This window comes from Marmota monax, unplaced genomic scaffold, assembly GCF_021218885.2.
Source record: "Marmota monax isolate L192 unplaced genomic scaffold, Marmota_monax_Labrador192_F-V1.1 WCK01_AAM20220418_F8-fsc00003, whole genome shotgun sequence".
Classification (NCBI taxonomy): domain Eukaryota; kingdom Metazoa; phylum Chordata; class Mammalia; order Rodentia; family Sciuridae; genus Marmota; species Marmota monax.
In genome coordinates, this window is record NW_026694084.1 from 15323557 (window position 1) to 15336586 (window position 13030).

Below are 13030 nucleotides of genomic sequence, written 5' to 3' on the forward strand. Positions count from 1 at the left end.
CATAGGACCTGACAAGTCCAAGAAAAAGACTGCCTTCGTGCCTATTTAGGTATAGAAACCCAGGAGTCCCAGGAGAAATTCTTCCCAATTAACTGGACCATCAAGCATCTCTCCCTCAGGGAAGAGACTTCAAAAACCATCTATGGCAGTGAAATAGCTGAAAAGAACAAATATCACAGTTACTCCAAATAGTTCTATTTGGGAGGATACACATAGGCTGTGTCTTTGGTTGATATGATTAACCTTACGGTGATTCAACTAAACATCACAGAGAGCAGATTGGGTTTTCCATCTGAACCAATGGGTCAAAGTAAATCTTCCAAGTCTTACAGAGGAAATTAAAAAAAAAAAAAAAAAAAAAACCAAGTGATTAACTCAATGGGCAAGTTAGTAATGACATAGATAGCACACATCCTCCAATGTTAAAAATTCAACTTCTGAGAACCACAAAGAGCCATTTGAACACAGCATGAGAGGGGAATAACAATGAGGTACCAAAGCATTTTTAAACCCCAAGTCTGACTTTATTATATAAGGGGGGAAGTGACTTTTTTGAAAAAAATCTGAAATTTTGATTTTCAAATAAAATCAAACAATATTCACCATTATTTAAAGACTATAATATGAAAGATCCATGGAAAGAAAGGGGTCTGTCCATAAAGATTAAAGAATTTGGCAAACAATTTTCCAATTGAGCTTATTTGGCAACATGTGGAATCATTTGTGTAACTCCAAACTGCCAATTGCTTACATTTTTAGGCATGCACTTAATGGAAAACATTTAAAAACTGTGGATTTCCCAAAGTGGGTATACATGCTGGAATCTACCTGCAGACTAACAAAATCTCCAGCTTTAATATCTGCCTTGCTGGTATTAAAAATGGTTAAGTTTGCCTTTTGGTGAGGTCTTGTCAAAAGGAGATTAGGAACCAATCCAAAAATGCTTAGGAAGACTAAAATCTCTCTTGATCTATCCCCTTCCTCCTCTGTAATGACATCGCTATGATCTCAATATGAATGGAGGGAGCAGAGCAGGTTTGCCACCCCAATCAAGGAGCCAGAGCAAAGCACAAATCCTGCCGCACAGCAGAGAACAATGCAGGAGGGAAAGAATGCAAAGTGTGCCCTCTGTCGGTCCATGCATTTTAATTGCTGAGGTGGTTGGTTGGCAATTTGTACCAAGAACCAAAACAAGGGGACCAAAGCCATCACGGTACAAAAATTCTAAAATGCACCGACACTGGAGCAAGGATCTAGCAAAAGCCCACTGGCCAGGAGAGGGGCAAGCCCTGGTTCTCACCATTCTGTGAAGTGGCAGCATGGTGCCTCAAGTCACATCACAGCCACCTCTGCAAGACATCAGCTGAAAACTTTCAACAGCTATTTCTATCTCTACATTAACTATTTTGTTTTTGAGATAAAACTTTTCAGACAGCCCAATTTGTAATAATGCCCCTTATACGCTATATTTATGTTGTACTTTGTAAAAGTCTTTTTAAGGGGATGGAGAAGAGAATTTAACAACTATTGTCTTTGGGGAAGAGACTACTGGCTGAGCAATTTTTACTGAAATAAATCTTGAGACACTACACCTGGTGAATGGCTGAAAAACCCACAAAGAAAACAAGCTTTCAGGAAACAAGACCTATGCCAACTTGAAGCAGCTGCTTGGCATCATGCTACTTAAGCAAGTCTACTTGCTATTTCATTAATCAATGTTTCTTAACCTGATGAAGGAAAGAGATGAACCCTGAGCTACTTTGAGACTTCAGGGAAAACTCCAGATCTTCCCCTGGAAAAAAAGCAGAAAATGTTTTGCTTCTAATTTCAGAAGACTCGTTAAAACCCTGACCCCACCTATGAGCCACAGATTAAGAACTCCTGCTCAAAAGAGATGTGCTGAGCAGGATAACTTTCATTTTATAAGTGTTCTTTTTATCCTTTAATTGTTGATAAAAATTGAAAGGTTTTTAAATAAATTACAAAGGTTTTTCTCCAAACTAGAGAAAAGCTACCTCTACTTTCTCTATAGAGTAAAAAGAATATTTAATAGCTTTTCCCTGACCTTTATTGATTGTACTGATAAACATGTAGACACCTAAAACGCATATGCACATACTGTATAAGCACACATGTAAGTACCTACATAAGCACAAGTGCATATACACATATCTGCTTGCTCTGGCTCTTGAAGTACTAGAAATAAAAGAGGTTCCTATAATTCATGCACAAGAATGATAAAAATATTTACCATAAAACTTATGCAAATTTTTACCAAAACATACTTATGATCCTATCCCTCAATAACTTCACCTCTCAGCCTTCAATTTTTTAAATATCAGCTACTTTATTAACTTAATTATGAGTTGTAGGAAGTTCTAAGACTCAATCAAAATCTGTGGTCTGAAGAACTTTTAAATGGATTCAAAGCTGACTTTTCTTTTGAAGATGTTTATATTGAAAGTATACCGTACACAGAAGAAGTCGGGAAATTTAGAAGTTTGGATTCCAGTTCTCTCTTCCACTTACCTATCAGTTTTCAAGCTCAAGCCTCAGCTTGGTAAATAGCTCACCTTCCTTGAAAGTCCAAGAGGCTCTGCCTGCTTCCCAAGGGTAGTGAAATTCCAGTGTTCTAGAAGGCATTGAACAATGAGGTAGTTGCTTCATCCTATAGAAGAACTTGTCCTAAAATACATGTTGTGTCTCTTGAGGTATGTCCTCATAACTGTAATACACTGAAGTCATAAATGTAAGAATAATGATTAAATTTCTCTTGCAGTAACTTAACCATATAAATGTAAATGCCTTCAAGAAGTCAAATACCACTTTCTTTTAATTTCCCCTAAATGATTTTTATATTCATACGGATCAAAGTGTTTGGGGATGCCAAGTCCCTTACTGTCCCTTTCTCTAGAAAAAAAAAATGCATTTAAAAATATAGTTACCCCTCTCCCATACATTTCCCTTCTGTACCCTAAATCACCTGCCACTTAGGCTACTCTGTCATGCAAACAGCCAATGGGATGTCAGTACACAATCAGGTACGAGATATAATGCTCTATGAATTTATGAAATTATCAGAAGAGACTTCAGAATGGAAGTTGGGCTAGGGATGCTTTTAGACTTCAATGTTTTGTTTTTCTAATGATCTAAAGAGCAGCAAATGAGACTGCACCTCTTATTTAAGTATTCAAACTTTTGTACAACTATGTACAAAGCTCAAATTTGGGGGAAAAACATTTTTCATTAAGTCAAAATTAACAGAATATCACAAAATTGCCTAATTACACTTTTTGTTCAACTCTTGACTTGTATAGGAAGTACCCTATTAGGCCTAGTTTGAGGAGTGCAATGAAGAACATGCCACTGTTTTGCCCTAGAGAAGCTCAAGACTGAATGAGAATATTTCATGAAAATCAGAATAAAGAGGAAAATAAGAGTCCCTTAAGACTAGCACAAGAAGCTAAGGAATCATGAGAGAATGATTGATGTGAGCTTTAGAAAGGCAGACAGACAATTCCAGGAAGGCTTCCTGGAGGCACTGACATTTTGGCTGAGCACTAAAACATGCTCAGCCATACAAAATGAAATAACCTGGTATAGTTTAAGAGACTGAACCTTTTGCAACCCTGCAGGCACTGAGTAGGCTGCAGACAGATGGTGGGAACACTTGACAGCCCCATGAAAGAGGTTGGCACTCACATGTGGTCAACATGGAGGCCTAGAAATTTGAGGTTTATCAGCAAAAAAGTAACCCAGTCCTTTCTATGATTGAGAACAATTCTGTGTGGCAGCATTCTAACAGAGAGAGCAAGGAGGATACAGAGCCTGGGAAAGGAGGAGTCTGTGAGAACTGCACTAGGAAATACCTTTGGGAGTGGAAAAGATGGGATGAATATAAACACTGGTATAGTTTAAGCTACAATGAACTGATTTTTAAAAAGCCACAGAAAAGTCCAATACAGCAGGGAGACTTCCCTCCGTGAGTAGAAATAGGGAAGACAGCAGAGGGACAGAGTTGAGAGAAGCAAAGAGGAAAACACAAGTTGTCAAGTTTGAGCATGAAGTATGGATTTATACAGCAGGAGTCGGGAAATCAGTATCACATGACACTTCAAAAATGTTGAGTGGCTGGGATTGTGGCTCAGCGGTAGAGTACTCCCCTAGCACGGGCGGGACCCGGGTTTGATCCTCAGCACCACATAAAAATAAAGGCTTTGTGTTGTGTCCATCTACACCTAAAAAATAAATATTAAAAAAAAAATGTTGAGGATGCAGTGGAAGACCCTGCACAGAAGAACAGGGATGGGTTTTTAAAGAAATCCCTCAAGGAAAAAAAATACAAGGTGAAATATCACCCAGCAAACAGTGTGTGTCACCAGCCAAAAGGAAGAGAGCTTCCTGATAGAGCTGTGATAAATCATCTCCCAGGAAACCAACACCAGAGGACTGTGATGATGGATGTGGCCAGAGCAGACAACGAGGCAGGAATGGATCACGGATGACCATTTATACACCCCCGTCACAAATCTCTGTGCCCTCTACTTAGTTCTGCTGTGAACCTAAAGTGACTCCAAAAAATAAAATTTAAATAATCATCTTTTTTTTTTTTTTAAGAAAATTACTTCAGGAAAAGGATAGAGGTAGAAGCCAGAGCCTAACAGACTGAAGAGTAAATGAATCCAACAGGATTATCAAGGGGTAGTGAAATTCCAGTGTTCTGGCAGGGCCAGGAGGGAGGGAGACCAGAATGCTAGGTCAGAGAGACAGCAAGGCCTTGGAACAGAGAGAGGTCTGGAGGAGAGGACAGGCGGAAGGCAGACCCTGGAAAGAGGGAAAGCACACTCACCTTTCCCCGTCTCATGCCCTCCCCCAGCCATCCTTCATCCTAAGGACAGATCAAAATGAAAGGATGGAAAACATGGGTGAAAATGCTGTTTAGTTCTGAAACCCAAACCTCCACCATCATCCCATCCCACCCTCATCCTCTACATACACCCTCATATGTGTGTATAGACACTTATATACCTTCCCAATTAATTACATATATGCTTTAGTATTAACACTCTCCATATTTATTCCAGCTGAAAATATAAGAATTTATAAACATAGGTGGCCACATTTGCTATCGAGGAAAAAATAACAAACCTCATGATATCCTGAAAACTATAAAAATTCAAAACCTTATATTCATCCCAAATCTTACAGCATTCTTTTAGCATAGTGATTCTCAAACATTACTTTGAAAGATCTGTCATCTATTTCCTGGATATGAGATGGATAAGAGTACCTATTTCCAGCCAGTGGAGGGATTGTATAAAGGCAGTCAGTTAAAAGGAAAGAAGTAAAAAGTAGGGCTGGGGTTATGGTTCAGTGGTAGAGCACTCGCCTAGCGCGTGTGAGGGCCTGGGTTCAATCCTCAGCACCACATATAAATAAACAAAATAAGGGTATTGTGTCCACCTACAACTAAAATAATATTAAGTAAAAAGTAGTCTACTTAATCCATAAACTGGCCAGATTCAAATGAAGAGGAGGTTTTGCATTAAGGAATCAAAAGTATTACGTCCAACTTGTGATTGTTGCAAATATTGGATTCTATTCAGACTTGATTTTAAGAGCAGATAAAGTAAGCCAGAATTAAATGGAGGCTAGGCAAACATCACCTATTCTGAATCACTTCCAAATTTCAGTGGCAAAATAAGACGTTGGTTTGAGCACAGCAACTTCCTGACCTCCCTGTATTGGTAAGACACTGGCCAGAAAAACTGATGCAATTGTGCTGGAAGCAAAGGCAGTCAATTAAAAAACAAGAAAAAAGAACATGTTTATGTTGCAAAATTAAACAATCACATCAGCTTTTCTGAAATACTCTGGAACTCAAAAAAGTAAGCATGCATGCAAAATGTATTTTGAAGCATTTCCATTTAAGTGTAGGTTAATACGTTCCATGTGCCACTTTATATTATGAAAGAATAAGAGAAATAAACTATTAAAAAGTACTTGTAAAAAAATAAATATCCCCAAATCTCTTCATCAACTTTTTAAAAAGACAAACACAAATTAATGCAGCCTATACAATTTAAGAAAAAGTATTTATCTTTTTGTCCCAACCTCATTTGGCAGAAACACAGCACATTGTTTGTGGTAAACACTTCATTATCATGTAAGAAGTCAAATATAATTTGCAAAAATGAGATGTTATAGAGGAAGGAGAAGATGAAGCTTCAGTCAGTATAGAAAAGACTACAGAAGTCAACTCCTGCCACACCACGCCCCCTACCATCAGTCCACCAGAAACACCAGTTGTATGTCTAGAAGACTTGCTGCTTTCAAAGAGTTTTAAAGAAGTTTGCATTAAGTCCCTGGTTAAAATATGGAAAGGATTTAAGATTAAGTCATCATATGCCAAGTTCAAAAAATTCTAAGGGATCATAACAAAGTTATGATTTGTCTATCCACTTTCAGTAATTCAGCCTGAAATGTAGCTTACAATCATTCCAAAAAATATAATCAAATAACCTCATTTGTCATACAAATAAATCATAAGAGGTCCATAAGACAGATATAGTAGGGGTTCACAGTAGCTAAAAATGACTGTGCATTGAAGTGGGATAAAAGGGCCAATGTTACCATGTAGACCAAACATAAGCTGTCAATCAGATTTCCAAAATGTTGGTATGTGTCTTTCTTCCACAAAGATATTCATTCTCAGTATTGTGTTTGTGCCTAATTTATAGAAAAAAAAAAGGAAAAAATATTCTAGCTGGAGCCCATTAGGGACTATCAAACACATTTTCTGATTTTGCTTCAAATATGGAGAAGAAAAATGCAGAAGGAGATTAACAGAGTTGTTCATGATGGTCTCCCCCATACAAAATTTTGTCCAAAAGTATAGAAAGTTCTACATTCTATTTTCTCAATCCTCTGGCTGTATTTTGAAATAAAACATAGAGTTAAATGATACATTTGCGCTCTATTCCAGACTGGATGCAATTGATTTTAACTGACTAAATTATCTGATCTCTGCCAAGAATTTTATTTCATTAAGAAAATGATATTATGGAGCATCTGAGATCATAGAGCAGACTAAACATAATGCCAAAGGAGTTCTGAGAATGCTCCACAGTGAAGGTTTGATTATTTGCAGATGGAATATGAAAAAAGAAAAAAAAAGGTCCCAGGGGAAGCCTAACCAATCCTGGTACCACGGCCGCCTACACAGGAACACAAGCCAAGAAAACAACTGGTCTTCCAAGCTACAACACCTTTTCTAAAAAGTAGTAATCACTTTTCTTCCTAGAAAGTAATATTTAACTGCCACTATACAAAACAAAGGAGAAAAGGGAAATGTTGGCACCACAATAAGCTCTAGCATGTCAACTGTCACTGCTGACATGATTTGGCTAGTAGTCAGGCATTCACCAAGAAACTAATTTAAATCAATCTCCTTTGGGAAAGCCAATTGTTTGGTATGCACAACAATGGGTATAGGATCAATCAGTGGACATGAGATCAATTAAAACCAGCTTAAGTTTGTGAAGAGGGGCAATTCACACAACTTGAGTTAGATCTCTATTCATTTCAATACCCTCACAATGCAGTCCTTAAGCTTCCTTGCAAAGCAGAAAAGCTACTATCACCCTGCACTGTCTAGCCAGCCCTTTAAGTAGTTCCACTTTTAATTAAAAACACAGTACACCCTTTGTTGGCACAGATAGTGTGGTCACTTTTAAGGACCGCAGTTATTTTAGCTAGAAACTTGGGATTTGGGAAAGGACATCTGTTGGGGGTGGGGGGGTGACATGCTTTGATAGAATTTTTTTTTCCTTTTCTTTTACAACCTTATTAATTTATATGTACTTAAAAGCATTCAAAGTTTATGCAATGGAAAGGTCAGTTTGGCCACAGTTAATATTGCACACTTTGGAACTGGGTTTCTAAATGTCAGCGCCTGGGGAAGTGGATAGTAGCTGCTACATGAGATTTTGCTAAGGCAAGCTTTGAAGGAAATGGGTTCTGCCACAGGCAGAACCTTAGAGATGGCCCTGAGGAGAAACATGCAGTATCGCTTCTGGCCGCAGGAGTGCTGTAATGTCATTCTCCAAAGAACAGCATCACTGCATTAAGTTCACTAAAACAACGTGCTTGATTCTTCTCCACTCAAACACAATGGGACAGGCGGGGTAGATCAGAAAGCCATCACTCAATAGTAAAGAATTTGTCCAAAGGTTTTAGATATTTCTATATTTTACAAACCTTAAGCACTTTAGTTTTTCAACTAGGCTTCAGCTTTTAAAGGGGGGAGGGAACCTCTCTAAATAATTTTGACTGCAGTATAGCCAAAAATTCCAGCTTCGCCAAATAATACCTAGAAGGAAAATACTGGGGTGTGGAAGGAGGCGGAGAGGGGCTTTTTAAAGTCATATCAAACTCTCCTGGCCTGTAGAAAGAAGTTTCTCCCTTGTATTTTTAGATAGGGCGATTTCTAAAAATAAGCATTTTCTAAAGTCAGAACTGAAAGAGATGTGGGGGTGGGTGTATGCATCCTTAATGTCCAGAGATACATGTCAGCAATGGAAATTGGTAGCTGGAGAAGTCTCACACCAGTCATACCCAGCTCTGCCCTGGGGTGGGTCAACCTCCAGCTCTTCCAATGGTGAGAATTGCTTAATGATACCCTAAAAAATACCCATCAAAAATAAGACTTGAAAAGGGCTCTCCAAAAATCTAAACGTAGGGCCGCAGGTTCCATAAAATGAGTTATAGACAAATCACATCACAGGTCGAGATGTTTATATCGCGGGGGTGGGGGTCAAGATCTATGACTCTCTCAACAAATTCTAACAGCACCAAAGTCTGAACTGCAGGAAGGAGACAAATAGTTCTCACCAGGTAGGTGCCTGCAAAGGACTTCTGCACACATTCCCTGAGCGCATAATTCAAGGGACGTGTGGCGGTTCATGTTTAAATCCCCCGGGAAGACTTAATTGTGCCTAGCTGCACATACCCTAAAATGCAGTTGGATGAGCTGCAGGCCCAGCAAGACTGCAAGACCGAAATAAGCGCACAATAAATCTGTAGGAAAGCTAGTTAATTCTCAAAAACCTTCCTTGAGGTTTGCATCCGCGTTCCTTGCTGCTCGCACAAGTGATGGAGAGGGAGCGAGCGGTTAAAATGCCGCAAGTGAATTTCCTTGTGCACAGAAACCCTACTCCGAAATTGCTGCTTTTGAGGAAAACAAATGGAGAAGCAAAGCGGGGCCTATTTTTTAAAACATCACGCTGTAGGCAAACACTCTAGAAAGCCAACGCAGGAGTAGCTGGTTCATTCAGAAAGTTCTCATTTTCGTCTCAGTTTCCCGAAAAAAGAGAGCAATGGTGCCCTTTTCCTGGAAACGCAGGTTCTTCAGATCAACTTGACAGAAACTCTTACCCAGCTCTTCAACACCCCCACCCCCACCCCCATATGTTAAGCCAGGTCCAAGCAATTGGGGCAGGGATTTGGGGGCACGAAGATAGAGAAAAAAAAATGGGCTTTAGGGAAAATATTAAGAGGACCAAAAGAGAGCAAGCAAGAAAAATGGATCCCAAGTAAGAAATGAGACCCAAGAAAGAGTCCTGGAGTGGAGGCCCAGGAACGACCCGGCGTGTGAACCGCACGACTTAGAGCTGAGCGCTCTAGAGACGCCGGGCTCACCGGGCTCGCAGCGCGTCTCATTCTGGCTCACCGCACCCACCGTGGACAGAAGAGACCGGCATTCTGCAGCCCTCGGGGTCTCAAAAGAAAAAGAGAGGTGGTCCGCAAGAGCTGGGGAGTGGAAAGCACCGTCCTGCCCATTTGAGCCCCCGAAGCCCAGTGGTGGGCGAGCACCTGGACACCCCCGCCCACGCGGGACCCCACGCACCTTCAGCTGAGAGGGACCCACCTCGCTTACTGCGTCTCCATCGATTGCCTTGGCAGTGGCTGTAATCCATACAGTTCAGAATGATGAGGGCAAAAGAGAAGAGGCGAAACTGCATCTGGACGGTCGGGCGGAGGAGAGACGCCTCTCAAAGTAGGGGAACTGAAAGGTTCATCCAAAGAGACGGCGCCGGCTGCGCTGCTGGGGACGACGCAGAGGAAGGGTTGCCACTAGCCCCGGGGCTGCACTGGTCAATTCGGCGCGATCAGCATCTCTTCTACCTTGAACCTGAGAGACGAGGAGCGAGAAACAGAGTGGATGGAAGACTGAGAGAATCCCGTCCAGGCAGCTGCGCCTTCGCGCGTCCCAATTTAAAGAAGGGAGGGAAGGGGGAAGCAAACCCAATGCCTGGCACGAGCCACGGAGCAGCCTATTGCAGAGCGTTAACAGCTGCAGACGACTTGGAGAGGAATTACAATCAGTGAATTAGTAACCTCTGCCGAGCTAAGGGCTCCGACCCGGGGTAAAAGTGCGGACGCTCAGGGGAATGAAAAACGCTCTAAAAGCACTGAGAGCGCAGAGTTAAAAGAACATTCTTGGGCCCTTTAGGCCCCACGGTGGGGTACTCAAGCGCTGCGGCAGCAAGGTGTGGGTTGCCTACCGTGCGCACATACGTCTCGGGAGGCAAGGGGTGCCTAGGCGCGGCGTTCCATCCCGAGCTCGGGAAGCGAGCCGCTTGGTTAGCACGTGGGCTCGAGAAAAGTTTGCCAACACCCGCCTAGAGCTCCTGGCGGCTCTGGGATTCCGGTCCCCGCGGCAGGGTCGGCACAAGCTGAGGGTCCTCCGGCCGGCGGCGCCTGGCAGGAACGCGGCGGGGCAGGCGTTTCCGCAGCCACTAAGATGCTGCGTCTCCACCCGCTAGTGCGATCCAGAGCCAGGGGTGCTTCGGCTTTCGGCGTTTCTATCCAATTGCGCTGCTTCTCGGGCTCTCTCCACGGTCACTCCCCAGCTAAGGTTTCTCCCTGACCAGCCCGTGAGAGACAGAACACTCTCGGGAGGCTGAAGGGATGTGGCGAGCGCACTTTCCAATGGAGATGCAGACCGACCAAGGCTCGGGATGCCTCTATAAGTAGGTGGTGGCATCTAAATCCAGGCTGCCTCAGCGTTCCTGGGTCCTAAAGCCAGAAACTCTTGGGTTTCCCTGAGGTCCTAAAGAGAGCTGACCGCCTGTAAGGAGCCTAACTCCAGGAGAAACCCTTGCCTAGCTTTTCAAGAGGAGATGGCCAATGTGAACAGCAGCTGGGGTCACAGGCGCCCCCTGACCTTGCTTTGCGCGAGAGACCAGCGATTCACGCCCAATTCGTCCTCTCTAGCGCTCTGGGATCTGTTCCAACCTTAGCGCCAACCTTCCTGCAGGGGGATCTGAGGAGGGACTGATGCCTTCTACACTTTCCTTCCCAAGCTTCAGGCCAGGACCGCTGCTACTGACAAGCACAATTTAAACTTGAGCCACATTCCGCAGGAAGCCACACCTCTGCCACTTTTTAATTTACATCTTGGCTTTGTTTTATAGGAAGAGCTGAAAGCAGACTTCAGATCTGAAAGCAAGACTGAAATCAAAATGTACAGTTTAGGGAGTAAGATGAGTTTTTCTAATAGCTTTCCCTTGTCCTCAGAACTGTTGTTTCTTGACTTTGTTTTTCCTGCTGGACATTTCATAAAAATGTGTGGTACCTTGTCTGCAGTACTTAAGAAACTGGGACCCTGATTTTTTTTTTTTTTAAGAAAAATTCACTTTCTGTTGGTGTTTCTCATTCTTAGTTCCCCTCCCTCCCTCCCACTTTGAAATTTTCCTGAATTAAACTTCCAGGTGTCTTGGGTTTGAGGGAATACTCAACTCAACAAGGTTTTACATTAAATACACATGCTTCTACCCTATTTCTTGCTGGTGAAATCTCCTGCACTCAATACTGTAGGGAAGAACGTATTTGTCCCTTAGGCAAAAGATAAGAATTCATACTGCTAAGCATGGCAGTATGGACGCCTCTATAGACATGCTCACAGGTACTATATTATTATGGTAGCATTTTATTTAAATTATTAAAAAGTTTCAGAAGATACTCAGAAATTTGAGCCAAGACAATCATTAAAAAAATAACATAAAACTACTAACTACTCATGTTTGTTAACTATTCCATTATACCTGCCTATCGTGATAGGAATTTCAATATTATGCCCTTTATGCATGCCTGAGAACACTCAAGTGAATCTGAGATGAGGTCATTGGTCCCACTTCATAGATAAGAAAATCCAGCCCTGAGACTGGCCCACAGGGCATGAACAGAGTTGACAAAACACATTGCAGAAACAGCGAATCTGTTTCTTGGCTTTCTAAGTCTTTGATTTTTATCACAGAATTTGGAAGCATTTGGAAACATTTCAACTTTGGGAGTGGTGCTGCATTCAGCATAATGACTTGATATTCTACTGAGTCTCTCCAGTATCATAAGTACCACTTTCTCCCCCATATACTCACATGCATGTAGCAGATGTATTGCACTAATAAAGGAGTAAAATCCATGGAAGTTTATGTAGCATGTCCTGCGTTCAATCCCTGCTACCATTATGTAAATAAACAAATCCTGGGGGGGGGGGGGCGGGGGGATCAGGACAGAAAAAAATCTCTAAGTAAGCTCCCTGCCTTCCTGAATGGTTTGAAGCCCATTAGGTATCAATGATGGTGAGTGTCCTTTCAAATGCCTAAAGAAAAATAAGCACAAACCCAAGCAGATTTAGCTCCACCATTTACCACCAGGATTACTTTGAGCAGCTCTCTGGATCTCAGTTTCCTTGGTAGTATTTTCAGGAAGTCAGGCCAAGGTCACTTTCATCTCTATCATGCTCTGGCTTAAAATCAATTTTCCATTTTCTGTTGAGATGTTTACTATGGGATCTGACCAATGTGAGGACAAACTCATTATCTCTTTGTAGAAAAAGAGACATCCTTGTTAAATTACAGACCTCTTTCAACCTTATCCCTGTAAAGATAACTTTCCATAATTTTTGTCCTTTGGGTGGCAGAGTTGGCATTTTTAAAACCAGAGATACTTTTCAGTTTAGTGAACT

At 41.7% G+C, this 13030-nt stretch overlaps 1 protein-coding gene across 2 annotated transcripts in view; it reads right to left on the reverse strand.

Moving 5' to 3' along the window:
* The window catches only part of Rspo2 (R-spondin 2), a 141474-nt gene extending 130443 nt beyond the window's left edge, over window positions 1-11031 (reverse strand). Inside the window, exons 1-2 of one of the 2 annotated variants that reach the window (XM_058585678.1) lie at window positions 10566-11031; window positions 9908-10192 (exon numbers count right to left, since the gene is read on the reverse strand). In XM_058585678.1, the coding sequence (XP_058441661.1) occupies window positions 9908-10022 (115 nt within the window). In that variant the 5' untranslated portion in view covers window positions 10023-10192; window positions 10566-11031. The remainder of the gene's footprint in view (window positions 1-9907; window positions 10193-10565) is intronic. The other variant, XM_046464786.2, reaches the window with a different exon arrangement.
* Between the last annotated feature and the right edge of the window lie 1999 nt (window positions 11032-13030).